The sequence below is a fragment of the Hirundo rustica genome, chromosome 2 (genome assembly GCF_015227805.2).
Source record: "Hirundo rustica isolate bHirRus1 chromosome 2, bHirRus1.pri.v3, whole genome shotgun sequence".
In the NCBI taxonomy this organism is placed as follows: domain Eukaryota; kingdom Metazoa; phylum Chordata; class Aves; order Passeriformes; family Hirundinidae; genus Hirundo; species Hirundo rustica.
The window spans coordinates 15781141-15801938 of NC_053451.1; the positions used below are offsets into that span (position 1 = coordinate 15781141).

Genomic DNA, 20798 nt, shown 5'->3' on the forward strand with positions numbered 1-20798 from the left:
TTCTTGAGTCATAGAATCATAGAATTGTTTAGAAAATACTTCTATCATCAAGTTCAACCATTAACCCAGCACTGCCAAGCCCACTATTAACCCATGACTCCAAGTGCCACATCTACACACTTTCTGAACATCATGAAGTATTTTCCAGCCAGGCAGGGCAGGTTCAATGGCCCCACATTAAGCTCTGCTGTCAAGCAATGATGCTTTTGATTTCAAGTCAACATGAATGTGAGGAGGCTGTGAGCACACTAACAGGTTATTTGGTCTTGGTTGCAAAGATACACAAGTTCCAACATGGGGTAAGACTCCATCAGTTGGAACCCCAGCATGGGATGGAGGACTGAGAGCATGGCAGGGAGGAGAGACGGCAGTGGGACAATATTGATGACCAGCAGAAGCCATTAAAATAATAGAACCTAATGTCACCATGCCTACACCCAGGCAGCTTTTATTAAAATTCTAATGGCTTCATCCAACATGCGCCCTGGGAGGCATAAAGAAAAGCTAGCAGCACCAAGGTCACTGCAGACAAAAAAATCAATGCAGAGAATGAGTGATAATGGCTTTTTCCCCCCTAGATCCACAGAGAGGGACTGTGGAGATATCCTCCTGGCATCTCCAGAGATGCACAATATCCCTTGGACTTTGTTCAGAAATGCACTTAATACATTTTTAACTTTTGATGTCCAAGATTTGCTCCTCTTGGCTGCAACAACAGCAGGTTTGAGCATCCTAACCCACTGTTACATTTCATAGATGCAAAGACAATAATCCATTTCTCTCTTCCGTGGAGTCCTGCTTTGAGGAGGTTGAAATCTCCCCACTTTGACCTAAACCTAAGACTTCTCCCCTAGAATACCTGATAAAACCCACGAGCCTGCCCCTTATCAGTCTCTTCATCTTCACCCCTCTTCACTCTCACCTCCTCCCCGGCCCAGGGTATGGGGGAATAAGTGGATTCTGGTGCTTACAACAAAGACTTGTCTCCTCTGTTTCCCTGCCAGTGGTTGTAACCTCCCTGGACGATGGTCACTGTTGCCACATGATGCAACAACACTCTTCCAAAACTATTACATACTGTAAAGCTTCCTGCAATGACTGTGTCTGCTGCACTCCTGGCCTCTCTAATGTGTGTCCTCAGAACCTTCTCTGGTCCCTGACTGCTGAAGAACAAAACCAAAACCTGAACAAAAAACTTCTACCTGAGTCTTGACTAACGTGGAAAGATGTCACATCCTCTCCATGTATCTCAGTATATTACTTGCCCCAAACTACTTATTTTGGAGCATTTTGTTGTTAATTTTTTTTTAATGAAGTAACAATTACTGACATGTGATTTGTGATCCCCTGCAGAATTGTTGCTCCACCAGTTGTTCCCATCGGCACCAGCACTGCGGCTGATCCCTACCTCTTTATCATTCCCTGCCCTCACCTCTCCTAAACTGCTGCTTTCTTGTTCCAAGGTATTTCTTCATTATGTCAAGATCTCTTGGAATTCCAATTCATGCAAAATGATTTAGCCAAACACAAGTGAAGGACTTAGCATGAGATTACATGGATGAAATATGGTTCTGGACAGGCTCTCAGGTGGGAGGGTCCTAATGCTACATTCCGCCCTCATAAATCTCTTACCTGTAATACAGTATCAGTTAGAATTACAGGAGGAACATAGTGCTCCAAATGTGAATTTCCTGTGGGATATTTAAAACATGCTACACCTAAAGATGCTCCAAGAGAGGTGGAGAGCGATGTTGGACTAGTATTTGGAGGAACAGGACAAGGGGGAATGACTTCCGACTGCTAGACTGCATGCAGGGTTAGATGTAATACTGGGAAGAAATTCTTCCTTGTACGGTCCTGGCCACAGGTTGCCCAGAGCCAGTGCGGCTGCCCCATCCCTGGACATGTTCAGTGTCAGAGAGTCCTATTGATGGGCTATTCAAGGATGAATCTGAGAAAAATAACCCCGAAGTGATAGGAAAGACCTTCACAAAACTGAGTTTGTAGTCATCAGCTGAGAAAAACCCAAGGGATGACATAAGAACTTGAAAACTGGTATCCCTCAGGCTGTTCACCAGTGATCCTTGTCAGATCACCTGAACGTGGACATCTCTCTACCTGCGGGGTGGGTGCAAATGAATGAAATCAAAGGAAAAAAGAGGAAAAATCTAGTTTTTTAATATATTTTGTAAATAACCATCTACTCCTTCACAATATCTTACACTGAACATTATACAGTAATTTCCTATAATATTTCATAAGTAGAAGATCCTTGATCCTTTGTTCCTGTGGAAGCTTGAACACATTTCCATCACCCATGCAGCTTCCCTAGGGATGTCCCCACGCAGCATAGAGGTATAGAGTGTGCACAGCAATTGAGGTCATAGTGATTCCCCTCATTTCCCCTTCTGCACAACACATGCATGCAGTTTCTCTGTCAAGGGCATAGCCCTGAACCTGGACCCTACCAGACACTAGCACCCAATAATACTTCTATGGGCTGGAATGTAGTGTCTGCTGAAATCCAGACTGAGGACCAGGTTAAATCAGAACTGTTTGCAAGTGTTTTGAGGCCTTAAAACAAAATACAGCCTCTATTTCAGTGCTTACAGCTCCCCTCATTAGAGCAACATGGATATAAAAGTGGGGTACAGCAGTGCACCACCTTCACATCTTCACTCTTCCCAGGCCATAATTACAAGACAAGCCTCTGTTTCCTCCTATTCTGCATCATGTCCCAAGTCTGACATGAAAAGACTAATCTTACATAATCATCCAGTTTTCCCACCCCATTTCCATATCAAACATCAGTGTGCTATAATCCAAAGCCTGGTCACTAGATCCCAGCACTATCTCCTTGGAGCACCCCTACTGCCCAAGTAGGGTGTGAGAAAGATGATGATATGTATGTCACCGCGATGGACTACTAGACATCAAGACCCACTGGAAGACCAAAGATTGAGATAGGAAGGGCTGGACAGGCACAGCTGGCTGCAACTCACAACCACGGTGTGTTGAGTTTAAAGAAACATTTTTCAGTTATTCACTGCCAGCTTTGGACATTGCACCACCCTGCAAGATCTTTGTTCCAGAGGAAGCTGAGGGCTTCCCCAAACCACATAACTCCAAGAGCTGGGCTTTGCAAACACTTACCAAAAATACTGCCAAGACTTCAGTGACTAGAGGTACCAGCAGAAACCCAACCAGAAAACCATTCTCTAAGGCAACAGATGTGCTTGTGTTTTCTGAGGGTTCCAATTTTCAGAGCAGCCAGGGAGACAAATTGCAACTGGTCATAAAAGAGAAATCTCTCTTGGGAGTATGAAAATCCTCCATGTACAGGGATCAGCATGCCATGTTAGTGTGCAGTCCTAGAACAAGCATGAAGGAGAATCATGTGAAATGGGGCTGGGAAAGAATCTCAAGAATACATTCAATTCATCCCATGCTCTGGGACCAGGATCAAGCAATGGACCTTTGTACCTCCTCTGAAGGTTGGCTGCCTGGCTGTCTAGAAATGCTACAGTCAGTCAGTGGCAGAAACAACCTGTCCTGTGTCATCCCAGCATTCACACCAGCCAAATGCTGCAGACCCTCTCAGCCTTGTGGGTTACACACAGCCATGGGAGAGTTTCTGAGACACCAGGAAATCACCTCTCCCTTTAAAGCAACTTGTGGCTGCCCTGTCCCTGGAAGTGTCCAAGGCCAGATTGGATGGGGCTTGGAGCAACCTGGTCTACTGGAAGAGCCCATGCACGAGGTGGAACTCAAAGGTCCTTTTCTACCCAAACCATTCTCTGATTCTGTAATCCTGCTCCAAGCTTTGTTCCAGTGCTGCTGTGCTGTCAGAAGCTTTTGCCCACCAAGGGAGGCTCAATCACTGCAACTTTCAATGCCAGCTCTGTGCTGTCTGCTGATGATGCTGCCAAAACCCATCCCCGTTCCCCAAAGGGAGTACATGGTTTTTCATGTGTCCTCCCTCCTCTGGGCTGCTTGCCAACACATCCCTCTCTGGGAATCCTCTGTGTGAGTTGCCATAGCTGCTGACTGACTCTGTGACAAAGCTCTGCTGCTCAGCTGAGACCTGTCCTTCGTCCCCCGGATGCACGGGATACCTGGCTGGGGGCTATCACCAGCCATGGCAAACCCAACCCAGGACTTTCATATCTTCATAGGATCTTGCTTGGGCAACCTTCAATCCCACCTTTCTTCCCTCATCTCACATCTTCTGCACATCCATTTATATCTAAATAACAAGAGCACGAAGCATGTTCGAAGTCCTGATCTGCAACCCAGCATGCTGGTGTCCACAAATCCAACACACTGAATAATCAGTCTTTGCTGGCTAATTCCCTCCCTAGTTTTAGGAACTCCACTGATAGTCTGCTCTGATGTGCTGGTGGAAAAGGGTGGTTCAGGCTGCAAAAGAGTTTACAAGATAGCCAGGGTCCTTTCAGCTTCCTCCAGAGGCTCACAGTGATTGAACTACACAAACAAAATGGATGAGAGAAGGGAGAGGAGCCGCCTGTGCAGTGAAATGGCATCCTGAAGGCATCTGCAGATTTTCCTTTAAAGTCTCATCCAATAAACTAACCAACAGCCCTACTGCTGCCTCAGCCTGGGAATGGAAGCTGTCAGGGTTCACATCCATGCCTGTGTTTCCAGCCCATCAGCATGTGATGGTGATTTCTTTCAAGCAAAGCTCCCTGCACAACAGCAGATGTGCAGCCTCCTTCAAGATGAAAAGCAAAGTGAAATTTGGGAGGAAGCTCAGCAACCAGGTCTGAAGAATTTCCTTCTCCTGCATCTGGATAACCTCTCCTTTTCCATTCATCCAGCACAAAGACACTATTAGCTCTTACAGGGTATTTATCTGCCCAACCTTGCAGATGCTGAATTATAGAATTCTCACTGGAATACTTTGCAAGGTTGCTGATGCCTGACTAATGGTGCTTGGCTGCTGCTCTTTTATTCTTGTGTTTTAAAAGGGTTAAAGATATGTGATGCTGTGCAGGAGCTTTGCTGCTCAAAAAGGGAAAAAAACCAGAAGATGGTGGTCTTAAAAAACTAGTGGCCTTCTGCAGTGAACCTATATACTAATTATTCAAATTAATTAATCCCAGAATGTCTTGGAATGAGAAGAACCTTAAAAATCACCTCATTTGGACCCCCTGCTGCAGGCAGGGACACCTTTCACCAGAGAAGGTTGCTCCAAGCCTCATCCAACCTGGCCTTGAACACTTCCAGGAACAGAGCAGCCACAGCTTCTCCGGGCAACCTGTGCCAGGGCCTCACCACCCTAACAGGGAAGAATTTCATCCCAATATCTTATCTAAATTTCCTCTACTTCAGTTCCAACTCGTTCCACCTTGTCTTGTCACTACTGTTCCTGATGAATAGTGCCCCTCTGGTTTCTTGTAGGCCCCTTCAGACACTGCAAGGTGCTGTGAGGTCTCCACGCAACAGTCTCTTTTCCAGGCTGAATCACAGCTCCACCAAAAAAACCAAAACAAACAAACAAACCCCCCACACACAAAAAAAACCCCTCCAAACAAACAAACAAAAAAAACCCAAAACCAAAGGAAAAAAAAAAAATCAAGCAACTAAAAAAGCAGTTTAAAATAAAAAAAATTAAATTAGATTTTAAAATTAATTCTTTAAAATGTCAAGTTTTATTTTTACATTAACATTTTTAAAAGATTCATAGTTGTTTGGGTTTTTTTAAATTAACAGTCTCCCCACCTTCTCACCACCAAAACCTCCTATTTTGCAGTGTTAACAGCACAGTTTGCAGCCAACTCACCGAGGAAGCAGCAGTCTCTCCATATGCACACGGTGTGTGCAAAGTGCTGCAGGGTCCCCTCAGCTGGAGGCACTTTTTGATGAAAAAAAATCACTAATTGAAGGAACAGTTTGCCATATAACAAGCTATTAATCAAAATAAAGCAAAATAGAAAGCAGAATGTGTTTGCAATAGAATATCTGCAATGGTGGATTTGGGGAGGAGAAATGAGTTGGAGGCTAAAGGAGTAACTTGGTGAACAGCTTAGTCTGTGTATACGGTATTTTAATAATACATAAAATACATATACATAGATATAATCATAATATATGAAGCATTAGTATATAAAATATATTAATCTATAAAAATAAATAATATATAATTAAAAATAGTTATATATCCATCCAATGTCCTTTATATATATATAACATTGTGAGGATCTCTAGAATACTGAATTATACATCAAGAGAAATAAAACTTTCATCCCATAAAATTTTTCTAAGATGGCCCTTTCCCTCTGGTGCTGGTGCTGACTGAGGTAGCAGAAGAGCATCCGTGTTCTTGCCCCAATGGGACAAGGCTTAGCCAAAGACACCTCATGGATGTGGATATAAAAATATATTAAAAAAATATAAAAATACACTCAGCTCAGAGCAAAGAATAGTGAGATTGATGCAAGATTGAGTCTAGAAGTACTTAGAAAGCTTCTTTAGCTGGTAGGAGACAGGAAAAGGAAAGGTCATGCTCTAAATGTGAGAGGAGACAGATTTATAAGAGCTCTTAGTGATTTATTTGAAAAAGAAAGGATGGGTAATCTAAATTAGTTGATCTCTCTCCTCTTTATTTACTCTTTGTGTTAGAGTCAAGTAGAAGTGGGATGCGCCCTACAGCATCAGCTCCTGCATCCCAAAGAAGCTGGTGGTCTCACCAGACACAGAAGTGTGTGGAAGGGGAGGAGGAGAGATGTTTGACATGTCCTTTGACAGGATTACTCACTTAACACACAAAAGAAACGTGAAAATCTATTTGGTTTCAGCAAAGCATTTTATCCAGGGCCATGTGGGAAATGATTAATTAAGCCAGTGAACATGAATATCAGCAGAATGCAAAACCAGGCAGAGGAATTGACAATGATGAGTGTTGGAAGGCTGAGCTGCAACCTGGAAGGAGGTTAGAGGTGTTTAAGGTTGACTTTGGCACTAAAAACATAGGGCAACATTGATGACACCTTCTAATGACACAATGTAATTGGGAGCACCAATGTGTAGGAGGATTGGGAAATTAGAGGAAGGAGGGGATTGACCTTGACTGCCGCGTTCAAAATGGAATGAAACTTAGTAGTTAATTCTAAGCTTGGTACCGATCACCAGACTTTCTTGCTATGGGATGTAACTGCTTAAGAAGGAGAAGAAGAACAGTATGGACATCTCTGTTATCAAAGAGTAAACGAGGGATTCATAATGAATCCATGATGCCCACAAACATGACTCATGAGTCTTCAGTAGAAATGGGACCTCATCTCCAAAGGGCAATAATCTCCATCTCTGTTTAAGAAACAGAGATTTCATCTAGGAAGATCTAGAGAGACAAGGTTGATACCAGGAAGTAAAAATTTTTACTTCCTAACTACAGAGCCAAATGATGTGGATACTGGACTTGGTTACAATGAGCAGTGACATTTGGACAGGAAAAAGTCACTAAGTATGCCAATAAAACAGAAAAAATATAAAAGAGAAATGAACCAAATAAAACAGCAAACTACAACCTGTCCATTGACCCAGACCGGAAATGAGTTGCAAATCATCAGAGACTGAGGTCTTGGAACAGCCTTCCTGCTGGAATAAAGCAACTAAAAATTCTGCATTTCTGAGACAGGGCTTTGGGTGGTACTCATAAAGACTAAATAACAAACCAGATAATTGGACTTCAAGGTTCATAGGGTCCCATCCAGCTCCATGTGCCTAAAGGTCTCTCTGAGATGATCCAGCTGAGCAGGAGCAGAGGAAAAAAAACAACCAAAAACTAAGGGTTCATGGGTTGAGATAAGGACTAGGAGAAAACACTCCAAGGGCAAAACAGGCTCAACTTAGAAGTACAAAGTGAATTTATTACTAACAAAGTCAGAGGAGGAGAATGAGAAGTAAAATAAGCCCTTAAAAATACCTTTTTTGCCCCCCAGGCCGTCCCTCCTTCCTGCTGCCAGTGCAGGGAGACAGAGCATGGGGGTTTTGGTCAGTTCATCACCTGAGATCTTCCACTGCTCAGGGAGAGAAATCCTTCCCCTGCTATGCCATGGGGTCCCTTCCCACAGGAGACAGTGCTCTGTGAACTTCTCCAGTGTGGTTCCAATCTCTTGAGCAGTAGTCCTCCCAAAATGGCTGCAATGTCAGTTCTTCCCACAGGCAGACATTCCTCCCAAAACTGCTGCAGCATGGGTCACTCTTCCACAGGGTGCAGTCCTCCAAAGACAGGCTGCTCAGCCTGGAAGCAGGGGCCCCCTCTCTCCACCGGGTCTCCCCCTGGATCAGAGCCCCTCCAGGCATCCACCTGTTCCAGCATGGACACCTCCCCACAGGCTGTGGGTGGATCCCTGCATCCCCCAAGGATCCCCATGGCCTGCAGGGACCCAGCTGCTTCACCACGGTGATCACCATGGCCTGCAGAGGAATCTTGGCTCTGGCACCCGGAGCATCTCCTCTCCCTCCTTCCCCACTGACCTTGGTGCCTCCATGTCATTTCCCTCACATGTTCACACCTCCTCCTCTTCTCTGGCTACAAAAAAAAAAAAAAAAATAATGTGCCCCCACTTTGTTTTGATTCTCTTCTTAAATATTATCACAGAGGTATTACCAACATCTCCAATTGGCCCAGGCTTGGCCAGCAGCATGTCCATCTTCAGAGCCATCAGGGATTGGCTCTGCCAGACATGGTGGAAGCTTCTAGCAGCTTCTCACAGAAGCCACCTCTGTGGCCTCCCCCGCTACCAAAAACGAGGCCGTGCAAAACCAACACAGCCTGCATCATCCATCTCCACGCCCTGTGTCTTAGCGAACACCAGGGCCATTAATCTTTAGTTACTCACACAACCCGTCCCTGTAGACACATTGTGTCTCCTCCTGTGTCCTTAGAGGACAAGAAAAGAACGACCTCACACAATCTGTAGTCAGGGCAAAAAGAAGAGAGTTTATTTCTCTGACCTCGATTATATAGATTCTGGACAATGACCAGGGATTGGAGAATGAGGTTTCTATCTCTCTGACTCCATTGGTTAAACTAGAAGTCCATCAATTGTCCTCCCTCCAAGTAGGAATGCGAAAACAATCACCTTGTTTATGTTACAGTCCGTGAGAAGCTCCACTACAAAAATGCAAACAATCAGAAGGTTAAAATCTCAGGGCAACACTCCTGCTACTAAAGGTATGCGTCAAGTGACCCCTGAGACAGAGCTCAGCCTTTGCCAAAGCTGCCAAACACCTCTCTGAACAGCCTTTTCTGGATGGAAGAAAACATTCTGCCTCTTCCCTTCCACCTGAGAAAATTGGATCCATCTGCCCCCATGGTCACTTTAATAAACACTGTCATAGCTGAAACAAGGATTTGGAGAATAGTATCTGCCCAGGAATGTTCTCTGGCAGTGGAGTCTGAGACAGCTCTCATTCATGCTATTAAACTTCTTTAACCTCTAAAACCAAGGTGGTTGAATCCAAACTGATTGTAGGGATAATTTCTTGGCCAGGGAGTGAGTGCTACCAAACTCAATGTGAGAAGAGGGCTAGGGACAGTTCCAAGAACTGGAGTATACATGATGTTTCCACACCCAGGAACATGTCCTGGGACTTTTTAACTTACTAGTAGAGACATAGATCTGATCAGAAATTTCAGAAGGCAACAGAAAATTTCCCATCTTACAGCATATGCAGTGTTATTAGCATTCTCACCACGACAGGAGATGTCTTCCACTGGAAATTTTCAAGAATAGGTTAGATAAAATCACAGAAACACAGAATGGTTTGGGTTGGAAGGGACCTTAGAGCTCATCTTGTTCCACTCCCTTGCCACTGGCAGGGACACCTTACAGCAGACCAGGTTGCTCCAAGCCCCAGCCAGCATGGCCTTGAACTCTTCCAGGGATGAGGTAGCCACAGCTTCCCTGGGTAACCTGTGCCGGGGCCAGCACCTTCACAGCCAAGAATTTATCCCTGATATCCCTTCTAACCCTGCCCTCTGAGAGTGGGAAGCCATTCCCCCTTGTTCTGCCCCTCCCGACCCTTGCTCCAAGTCCCTCTCTGGCTCTTAGAGCTCCTTTAGGTGCTGGCAGGGGCTCTAAGGTCTCCACAGAACCTTCTCTTGTCCAGTCTGAACACTCCCAGCTCTCCCAGCCTGTCTTCAGAACAAGCAGGAGTATGAATTTCCTGCTGTTTTGTGTCTTGGTGCAGCCTTCCTATGTGGACATCCCTCCCTAAATTATCTCTGCTGTATCTCTGAAAACCAGGCAGCAAGTCTCCAGTGCTGACTCATTCATCTCTATAGCTACTACAAATTCTCATTTGCTCCACATCTTTAGTACCTCCAGGACTTGAGATGAATGACAGAACATTAGCAACAGGCAATTCATTAATACTAGAGGCGGTCCAAAATTTTCCACTGAAGCCTTTATTGTCTTGTTCCCTCTGCTAGGAAAGGAAGTTGGTGGGAGGGAAAAATAATTGGTTTGGTAAAAAGAAAAAAAAAAAAATCTGGTTGTCCAACATTACTTCTCAGGGGGAAATTAATTTTCTTAGTACTGATTTTGATACCTTACAAAGGGAGTAAATTGTTGCTTTACCTTTTGTATATTTTTCTTCAGGGAATTAAGATAACAAAAGAAGCAGAAAGCAAGACAAAGAAGGGGGGGAAAGCATCCAAGAAACACCTAATTCTGCAATTTTCCCATAATTTTCAAATAAAAATGGAAAGCATTCATTCATTCCTTCTTTTATTTTTGCCAAATGTGCTTTTAATTGTTTCACATCCACCAGCAAATGCCACTGTGTGCAAATTTTGTCACTTGTTCTCTCTGGTCCCAAAATGCCCAGGGTCAAGTCCAGCCAACTCCATCCTTTGGTGAAGCTGGGAGAAATGCTCTGCCCATCCCATTCAGAAGCTCAGGAGGAGAAATCTCCTCACCCAATAAAGATAAAGCCCTCACAAAATTGAACAAGAAAAAGCTTCATCCACCACCAGCGGCTTTCCAAGGGGCTGGTCGCTGACCTGACTGAAGGATTCCCTGCTCCTTGGTCCCTCAGGGGCCACAGTCCACCCTGAGAAGCAGGACCAAAGAGAAAAAGAGGGATGAAGGAGATGTAACTGCCTCGGTTACCTGTAAATTTGGGCAGCTCATGTGCTGAGGAAGGAAACTGAGGCAAGAAGCCTCTCAGTGCTGGAACCTTGCTTGACCACAGAGCACACGCAGTGAGAGCAGTGGGAATAAGTACATAAATAAATCCCATGTATAATTGAATAGTTATTAAATTATCATTAATACATACACAAATATAAAAATATAAATAATATAAATACCATTAATAAAATAAAGAAATACTAGAAGTACTGGAAACAAATCCTATTTATTCTGTAGGATCCCTGGGCACAGCCAATCTCCAGCAGACATTCACAGTCCTGCCACTCTGGCCTCACCAAAGGCTTCTGGCTCACATGTTAATACAAACAAATCCCTCATCCCTCTGGCTGGGAGGAACCTCCATCTTCCATGGACATCATCACCAGGTACCACCTCTGCTCTGTACCTCTGGGTGGACCTGGGAGGAGGACACAGGCACATGGTCTCTGTGATATTCATCCAGGTACAGAGAGGTTAAAAAAGAGAATTCTTCCCTTTAGCCCAAGGTCACTTCCCCATGACATTGGGCTAGTCACTTACTCTATCCCATGCTCTCAGGTATTCCTCACATGGAAATAATACCCAGTGGGACAGAGCAAGCTTACAAACTGCTGCTGGTCTGCTCTTTGATTTCACCAAGGAATTGTTTCCCAGCCTTGGAAACACTGATTTGCAGCAGTGACAGAGGACTGTAAGGAAATCTCCCCCACTCTTTCTGCTGATGGGGAGCTTTCATCCATGCACAAGGAAGAAAAGCCCCATGAGCCATCCTTGCTCCTCTCTAGCAAGAGGTCATTAGGAGGTAATTTTTGGCTGCTGGGTGGCCCATAAGGTTGCCCCAACAGTCTGTGAGTCTCCATCCCTGGAGATGTTCAATACACACCCAGGTCAACAGCCAGGTTCTTGGTAGTAATTAGGATTCGGAGAATTTGGTTTTTAAAAATAATCCAAATAATAAACAACACTTCAAAGATGCCTAATTTGAACAGAAAATGAGAACAATTATGTTCTCTTATATCATCACTTATGCATTAATGAAGAGGTGCTTATGCTCTACGGCTGAGCATCAGAGCAAACACTTCTGCAATACGCAGCAAGGAAGAAAAACATGGAAGTGGGAGAACACTTTCTGAAGCGGAAAGAGAAGCCCTAAGAGTATTGTGAAAGCCAACAAGCTACAGAAAGAAAGCTGAATCTTTCTAGTTCTTCTTAGGTTTAACATCCCTGCTGATCCAACCCCTTTCCTTGGGGAGGAATCCTAGCCCAGTGCCTTAGGAATTTGCTAGAGCAGACTGGAAGAATAGGAAGGTGAACAATCTGCATTTAAATATGCAAATAAGTCTAATTATCCTTTGTACAAGTGGGAGAGAAGCAACACATTGGCTCTCCAGTTCCAGGATAGCTTTCTGCTTTAGCCCTGCTATCTCCAGCACAAGCCCAGACCTTGCAAGGTGAGCAGACAAAAAGCTGTCTCAAAAAACTGAGACAAAGAGTCTCAGTTCACAGCAGGTTTAAGGGCTGTGTCACTCCTAGAGACTCCTTTCCCAACATTCTCCACCCCTGCAAAACAGAGCCCCCAAAAATCCCTGGTCATTTTCTTGTGTCTCAGCCAAGCGCCACCATCACACCTGGATGCACCTGAGCTTCCGGCATTATCCAGTGAGAGCTGGAGCTGCTGCCAAATGACACCAGCTCTATTTCCCACTTAGGGAGGGGAGGAAAGCAAATGACTGTCAGCTTTGCTGTGCCACCAGTGGGAGAGAGGAATCAAGTCCTATCTTCATCTTAAATCTGCATGAATGTCCTGCCTGTGTGATGGACAGGTGTCACCTCTAATCTCCCCAAGAAGGAAAAAAAAAATCATTCAAAGGCATAAACACCTCAGCATTCACACAGCTATAGGGAAAAGCAAAAAGGCTGCAATCACACTTTTGTCACAACAACCCCTAGCTTTGCTCTATGCCGCTTCCACCCTGATCTCGGCAATGGTGGGCTCTGCCAAAGAAAGCACTGGAAAACAACTGCAGCAAACCCTCCTTGCAAATGTACATGCAGGGCAATCACCCCATCGCTTTTGTTTTTGCATTCCCAACACATCGAACGCCTTGACCTGGAGAGAAAAAACAGCAGCTCGCTGTTGGGAGTTTCACACTGAATCCCAAACAAGGTTTACTGCTGAGGTGAAATAAGGGCATACAATTCTAGCTGGTTGCGGAGGTGGTGGGGAGGACAGAAGGATGTGTCATGCCCTGCTGTGCTGCATTAAAACATGGCAGCATCTGAAGGCTGCCCCACCCAAGCGGCCTTGGATGCACGTCCCTCATCCTGGCTCATCCCCAGGGTGCTTTGTCTGGAGCATGGGCCAGCCTGGGATGCTTCCGGGGACACTACTGCATGTGGGGCATCCCATTCGTGCATGGACCCCCTGGGATGTGGTCAGGTTGCCGGTCTTTTGGGTTGGCTGTAGCATGACAGCCAGGGATGTGCTTGGAAAGAACCAGAGGTGACTTGCACATCCCACAGAGGTGACGACAAACATTACCCCTATGGAAATCCAAGGCGGTGTGTGTCTCTGATTTTTACAATGCAGTGGAGGGGGGAGGGACACAAAGACATTCAAACCTGCTGCCAAACTCGCCGACAAAAAGTGTCCGTGTATTCACTACCTGCACAACACCTACTGCTGCACCATCTATTCCCAGGGCGTTGGGGGATTTAAAGACACCTCCCGGGCAGGAAATCCGCAAGCTCCCCTGGAAGAGCCTCACTCCCAGGGTGGGAGGCTCCTCAAGGGAAGCGCACAGAGGGACTGAATAAGAGCTGGCGAGGGGCCGGCAGGTTGGGGATCTAGATAGTAGGGGGAGACAGGGATACGTCTTCTCACCTGTAGGACGAGCTGACCCCTGCCGCCACCTCCTCTTTGATCTGCCTGTTGACAGCATCGGCAGCGGCCCGGCCTCTGCTCGGCTCCGCCGGCTGTCCGCCCGCCTCCTCCGCCTTCTTCCGCCCCTTGTCTCTCCCGTCCCCGGGCCGCACTGTTTTGGGATGCTCATCCTCCACCTCGGGGTGCTCCTCCTTCTTCTCGGGAGCGAGGTGCACCTTCCGCCGTTTCTCCTGAGCCGGCTTCTCCGGAGGAGCGCGGTCCAAGGCCAGGACGGGGGAAGGTCCCGGTTTGGGGATCCAGGGATGGTCGCCCCTCTTGGGGATGGGCCAGGCACGGAAATCCTTCTGGTACTGCGTCTCCTTCTCGAAGGGAGTGTCCGAGGGCTGATACTCGCTCTTGGGCTTGCAGCTCGGCTCCGGCCGCTGCACCTTCCAGGGCTTGTAGTCGTGCCGCATGACCGAGTCGGCCGGGGGAGAGGCGTGCGGGGCCGGGCCGGGCCGGGCGGCACCGGCAGTCGGCTCACCCCCCCCGGGCCCCGCAGCCGCCTCGCCGCCGGGCTGGGTCTCGATGGGGGCCGCGGGGCGCGGCGGGGCCGCGGGGGCGGCGGGATGCTCGGTGGCCTCCGAGTATTTGGTGAAAACGAGGGGGACGGCGATGTCCGCCTTGTCCAGCTGGTTCCAGAAACGGGCGATGCAGCAGGCACGGGTGATGCAGGGCCACGCCATGGCGGCCCCGCGCCGGGAGCGACCGCTCCGCGCTCCGAACCCCGCACCGCTCTCCGCCCCAAGCTCCGCGCTCCGCCCCGCATCGGGGGCGCGGCTTGCACGCACACGAGCAAGGCACGCCCACGCGAGACACACCTGCATATCCACGCACCTATACACACGCGTGATGCATGGCGATGTGCGTGCCCACACCTGCACGTATGGGCAAGTCGCATACATGCATGCGTGGACACACCTGCGTGACTGATCACAAACAGCCACACATATGTGCAAGGTGCCCATGTGTGCAAACACATGCATGCGTGGTCACACGCACGCCTGCACGCATACACGAGAGATGCGCGTGTTTGTGTGCACACGTTCATCTGCACAGTCACACACGGTTGTACACACACGTGGAGACATGCCCCTGCAAGTGTGCATGCAACTGCGTGGACATACACCACAGAGCACAACCATGCAAGAAATGCCCATGCATGTGTACACACACAAAAATGCTTGGTCACATACCTGCGCACATATGTGCAAGCTGCCCATGTGTTCATGCGCATGCATGCGTGGTCACTCACACCTGCACACACGCATGCGCAGGAGTGCAAACACACATGCAAGACACACTTGTGTGCACATGCCTGCACAGACATACGTGCACATAAACACACATGTCAACTCACACACACACACATTTGCACACAGACACATGGACACGCAAAAACACACATTCACATATGCCGGCTCTCATATAAGTGTATATGCAGTGCACACTGACATTTGTACACATGGATGTGCACATGTGTGTACACACACATGCCTGCACACACAACTGCAAGTACATCCAGACACATGCATGTGTACTCAAACCTGTACACATACACTCACCCCTCTACGCACATGCATAAACATGCACATGAACAGCGCTGAAAATGCACGTGTGCTCATACATGCACAATGCACAACACACCTGCATTCACATGTGCAAGGGCATACATGCACACAGACATATATATGAACATGCACGCACACACGAACACACACACAACTAGACATATCTGTCAACTCACGTGTGCACGTGCTGCATATGCACATTTGTATGCACAAGTACATGCCTATATGCACATACATGCACACGTGCACATGTGCACCTACACAGAGACACACACACACACATGTCCAGTCTCACAAAGGTGCACATGCTGTACACATCCATGTGAACACAGGAATAAATGCACCCATGCACAGACATAGACACAACATGTTTGTGCACCTACGTGGATGCACTCATGCACAGATACTTGCTCACATGTGTACACATATGGGAGCTGCCCATCTGTATGCAAATGTATGAGCAGATGCACCCACACCCCTTTTATTCTTTCCCTTCGCCTCTTTTGCAGTTGCAAACCCAAACCAAAATGTCCCCCAGCCATCTCCTGCTCACTGCTTCCTCTGAAATCTGATTCCCAGGGTGGATTCACAGCTCCAGATCCCACTCTCCTTTCTAGCCTTGCCTCCACCTTCACCCCATCCATCATGCCAGCCCTTCAACACTTCCTCCATTCCTCCGTTTCTCCATCCTGCCATCAGTCCCTTCATCCCTCTCTCTCTCTCCATTTCTCCCTGTTTCTCCATTGCTTCATTCCTCCATCCCATTCTCCCACTGTCCCTCCATCACTACCTCAACCCCTCCATTCTTCTCTGCATCTTTCTCTTTATTCCCTGGTACAAATAAAGTCCATTTGCACCCAAATCACATACACACTTGAAGCCCTCCAGTCTTTGTCAGCCTTGTGGCACTGCCCGCATTTCCATTGGGAGCAGAACTCCAGTAAAACCAGTGAAATCCATATGCTCAAATGCGGAATTACAAAGAGAAAAAGCAATTCCCACTCATCGGTGACTGCAGCTGCTGGGAGTGCAGTGAAAGGCAGGATTATCCCTGTGGGGATTGTTTCTCTACTACAGTGCTTTGTATCCCCTTATTGATTCTTAGGCCCTGAGGATTCTGAGCTTGGGTTTGGATTTTTCTTCGCTTGTCTTTGCCTGGAATGGTTTAATTTCATTCTTACCTATAGGCAAATTGTGGAAACTCATTTTATGGATGTGTCTTGGTTTGAAAGACAGGTTTCTGCTAGGGAGGGGCAGGGCCTCTCTAGGAGTGGGGAATTCCAATCCCTTCCCTCAAAGTTATTATAATTTAGAAGATTAAAGAGGCTTTTCAGGCAGAGCTATGGGGAAAGGAATAACAGTTCTTTACTAGTAAGTATATCAGGACAAACAAACAAACAACAACTACAGCAATAATAATAAACAGAACCAGGAACCTCGAGGGGCTTTGTTTCACAAAGCCTGGGGCAGTCTGATCTCTCGGGACCCCAAGAGCATCAAGCTGGAACAGTGGAAACTCCCAGGCTGCTGGATGGAACGGCGAGGGTCCCCAGCAGGCAGGGGGGAATGTCCCGGCAGGCAGGGTGGGGGTGTCCCAGCAAAGTGAGCAGTGCTGAAGAAGCCTCTATGGCTGGACAGGGCTGGCCCAGCTCCAGCAGGGCAGGCAAAGGAGGGCTCCGAATTCCTGGGCACATGAGCAGATGATGGATGATGGTAGAATTCCCAGGACCAGAGTTTCTTGGTTGACAATGGACTCCTCCCGCAGCAAGCAGCAGCCCAGCAGCCTGACTGTCCTCTCCAACGCTGAGAGCAGGAAGAGAATGCTTAGGTCCCCCAGCCCTGTCCTTTTCCCTCCCCCAAACTTATGTGATCTTCCTCCTCCCTCGGCCACTTCTTTTGTGTGGGTCAAGCACCCTGTAAGCATCAGTATTTAGTCTCTTAGCAACTTATGGGGGAAAAATTTTATAGGGAAAAAAAAAAAACAAAAACAAACCTAACCCCCAACATTATCCACCCCCAATTTTTTTCCTATACCAACATATTATATTAAATTTAAACCTTTAAATAATAGACATATAAACATGTGGATATGGATACAGACACAGTCACAGTGTTCACCTTAAAACAAGGTCCCCTTGAGGTGTGCATCGGGTCTCTCCATACTCTTGTATCACCCACCATGTGTAACCAGGTCCCTGTGTGAAAACAACCCCAGGAGTGGTATTGTCTTTGCTGAAGGCAGAATTAATCCAAACAGTTTTTCCCAGCATACCTTCTGTATGTACTACTGGAACTTTATCTCTATCTCTTGTTCTCAGGGGCTCAGACTGGGCGGGGCCTGCTCGGTTGGTGGAACCTCGAGTGTTCACTAACCAGGTGGCCATTGCTAAATTATTCTCCCAGTTCTTAAAAGTCCCCCCACCCAGTGCCTTCAAAGTGGTTTTAAGCAGGCCATTGCATCGTTCAACTTTCCTGGCTACTGGCCCATGATAAGGAATATGGTACACCCACTCAATGCCATGTTCTCTAGCCCAGGTGTTTATAAGGCTGTTCTTGAAATGAGTCCCTCATTTCCTCCCTTATCTCCCTCATTTCTTCTTTGAGTTCTTTAACCACGGCAGAGACCTGAGCCTGCATTGGGCCACTGATCATACTTTCATAATTTCTGAGCTTATTGGCTACAGAACCCACTGTCTGTCAGTTGTTATTGGCATTAATTGTTGCAATGAATTTGGCGTATTGAGATGGTCCTAGAGTTGCCAGATTCCACAGCATTTGCCCTGTGCACCTGACTTTGTCGGGGTCATTATCGTGCTGTCCACCCCTCCCAAAGAGTACCTCCAATACCGCCACTTCTCTCAGCTGTTGGATCCCTTCCTCAAGGGTCTTCCAGTGCATTCTATGATGGTGCTTCTGTATTCGGTCTTTGTTGACAAACGTCTCCCTTACACTCATTAAAAGCCCCTCTCCCAAAGGAAAAGGGGCCTGGCTCCCTTACGAATACCTGATTCAAATCTGAATCCTGGGTCAAGGGTCCCAAACTCCTTGCCTCACCACTATCTAGTTGCACGCCTGTACCTATAAGGTCCCAGACCCGAACTAACCAGGCTGTATAAGTTTCACGTCCCCATCGTGCAAGATCTTTTTGCAGATTACGGAGACTTTCATACAACAGGGACTCAATGATGATCTCAACCTCTGGCTCCCCTGCAGGTTGTGAGGGCCCTCCTTTCTTATCCTTGTTGCCTGGGTGCTCTGATTTCACCTTATACTTCTTTGTTTCCACAGGGGCAACTGCTGCTGGCTGTGGCTGCCCCTGTGGTTCAGCTGGAACCTGGACGGTTGTAACGTCTGTGGGTTTGCTGCTGCACCATCAGACTCTCCTTGGTCGGGGCAGGGGGAGGGTTTCCCAGCAGCTGGGGCTAATGAGGCTACTACAGGGGAAAGGTACTCCCTCAGCATCTCACCTATCTCCTTCACCAAATCTGGGTGGTTTATTCCTGAGGCAGGCTGTGGGACAGTGTCAGGTTGTGGGGCAGGGTCAGGCTGTGGGACGGGCTCAGGCTGTGGGGCAGGGTCAGGCTGTGGGACGGGCTCAGGCTGTGGGACAGTGTCAGGTTGTGGGGCAGGGTCAGGCTGTGGGACGGGCTCAGGCTGTGGGACGGGCTCAGGCTGTGGGGCAGGGTCAGGCTGTGGGACGGGCTCAGGCTGTGGGGCAGGGTCAGGCTGTGGGGCAGGGTCAGGCTGTGGGACGGGCTCAGGCTGTGGGGCAGTATCCTTACTCTCTAGGGTAGGTATCAGGGTGGTTATCCAGGTTAAACAGAACAGGCATACCAGCAACACCAGCCACTGTATGACATCATTACCATTCAGAGATTTGAACCTTTCAAAAACTGGTGGGGTAGACCCAAAGAGCTGGGTGAAGGGTTGGTAAAAAATCTCTCCCAGTGTCATTTCCTCACAGTAGGTACCGTTGTTAAAGTAACCCCAAAAACACAGAGTTGGTGTATGATAGCCCTTAATCCATGTGCCTGCCTTCCAGAGGAAATTAACCACATGCCACCCGAACCAGGGTAAGCCAGACCACTTGATAGACAGTACCCAAGAACATTGGCACTTGAGAACAGTTATTCCCTTTTCTCTCAATGCCCTCATGCTCCACATTGGGTGCAATATTCTGTCTTGGTTTTGAAAGACGGTTGTCTGCCAAGGAAAGCAAGAGCCTCCCTTGGAATGGAGAATGTAAACCCCCTTTCCTCCAAATTATTATAATTTTGCAATTAGGGGCTTTCAGACAAAGATATGGGAATAGGAGTAACAGTCCTTTATTAGGAATATTAAAAAAAAAAAAAAAAAAAAGGAAAATAAAAATGTAGTAGTACAAAAAAATAAGCAAGGAAGCAAACAAAAATCCTGGAAAAGACCCTGACAGAGTCAGGGATATGACCTGGCAACCTGTCGGTCAGGGTGTTGGAAGCAGTCCAAGTAAGTCCTTCTGGAGTAACAGATGTGGTTCTCTGGAATAGAGATGGTCCTGTAGAAAGTCCAGTGTTGATGAGATGGGTCTGGTCTTCTTCCAGGAATCCAGTGGAAAAACAGGACACCTTGTGTCCTTCAGTCCCAGTTTTTATCTAGCTGGGAACAGCTGGCTCCTCCCCCACTGTGTGGAGCATCTCACAGCGGGATGATGGAATGTGTCATGTCACTGGTGGGCCCTAATGGCCCCTTATCAGAAGATGTCCCCCTGGAGGATGGAGGGGTGGTGAAAGAGATGAGAAACACTGCTCCACCTGGATTTATTGGCTGGGCCATTATCAGAAGGCATCCACCCCCCTCCCCCCAGAGTTACAAGAGAAGGATAAAACATCTCCCCAAAACCAGCTTTCAAATAGAATACACCTTTTTAGGTTACATAGTCCAATACAATAACAGGGAAGTTTTGTGGGAAGAAGGATGTGGACATGTTGGAATGAATCCAGAGGAGGCCACTAAGATGATCACAGGACTGAAGACTCTCTGTTCTGGAGACAGGCTGGGAGAGCTGGGGGTGTTCAGATTAGACAAGAGAAGACTCTGGGGAGACCTTAGAGGTGCTGCCAGTCCCTAAAGAGACTCCAAGAGCTGGAGAGGGACTTTGGACAG

The 20798-nt window shown here is 47.3% G+C and overlaps 1 protein-coding gene across 1 annotated transcript in view; it reads right to left on the bottom strand.

Moving 5' to 3' along the window:
- The window catches only part of MAP6 (microtubule associated protein 6), a 40910-nt gene extending 26089 nt beyond the window's left edge, over positions 1-14821 (bottom strand). Inside the window, exon 1 of the mRNA XM_040056602.1 lies at positions 14047-14821. Coding sequence (XP_039912536.1) covers positions 14047-14771 — 725 coding nt within the window. The 5' untranslated portion in view covers positions 14772-14821. The remainder of the gene's footprint in view (positions 1-14046) is intronic.
- Positions 14822-20798: the final 5977 nt, after the last annotated feature.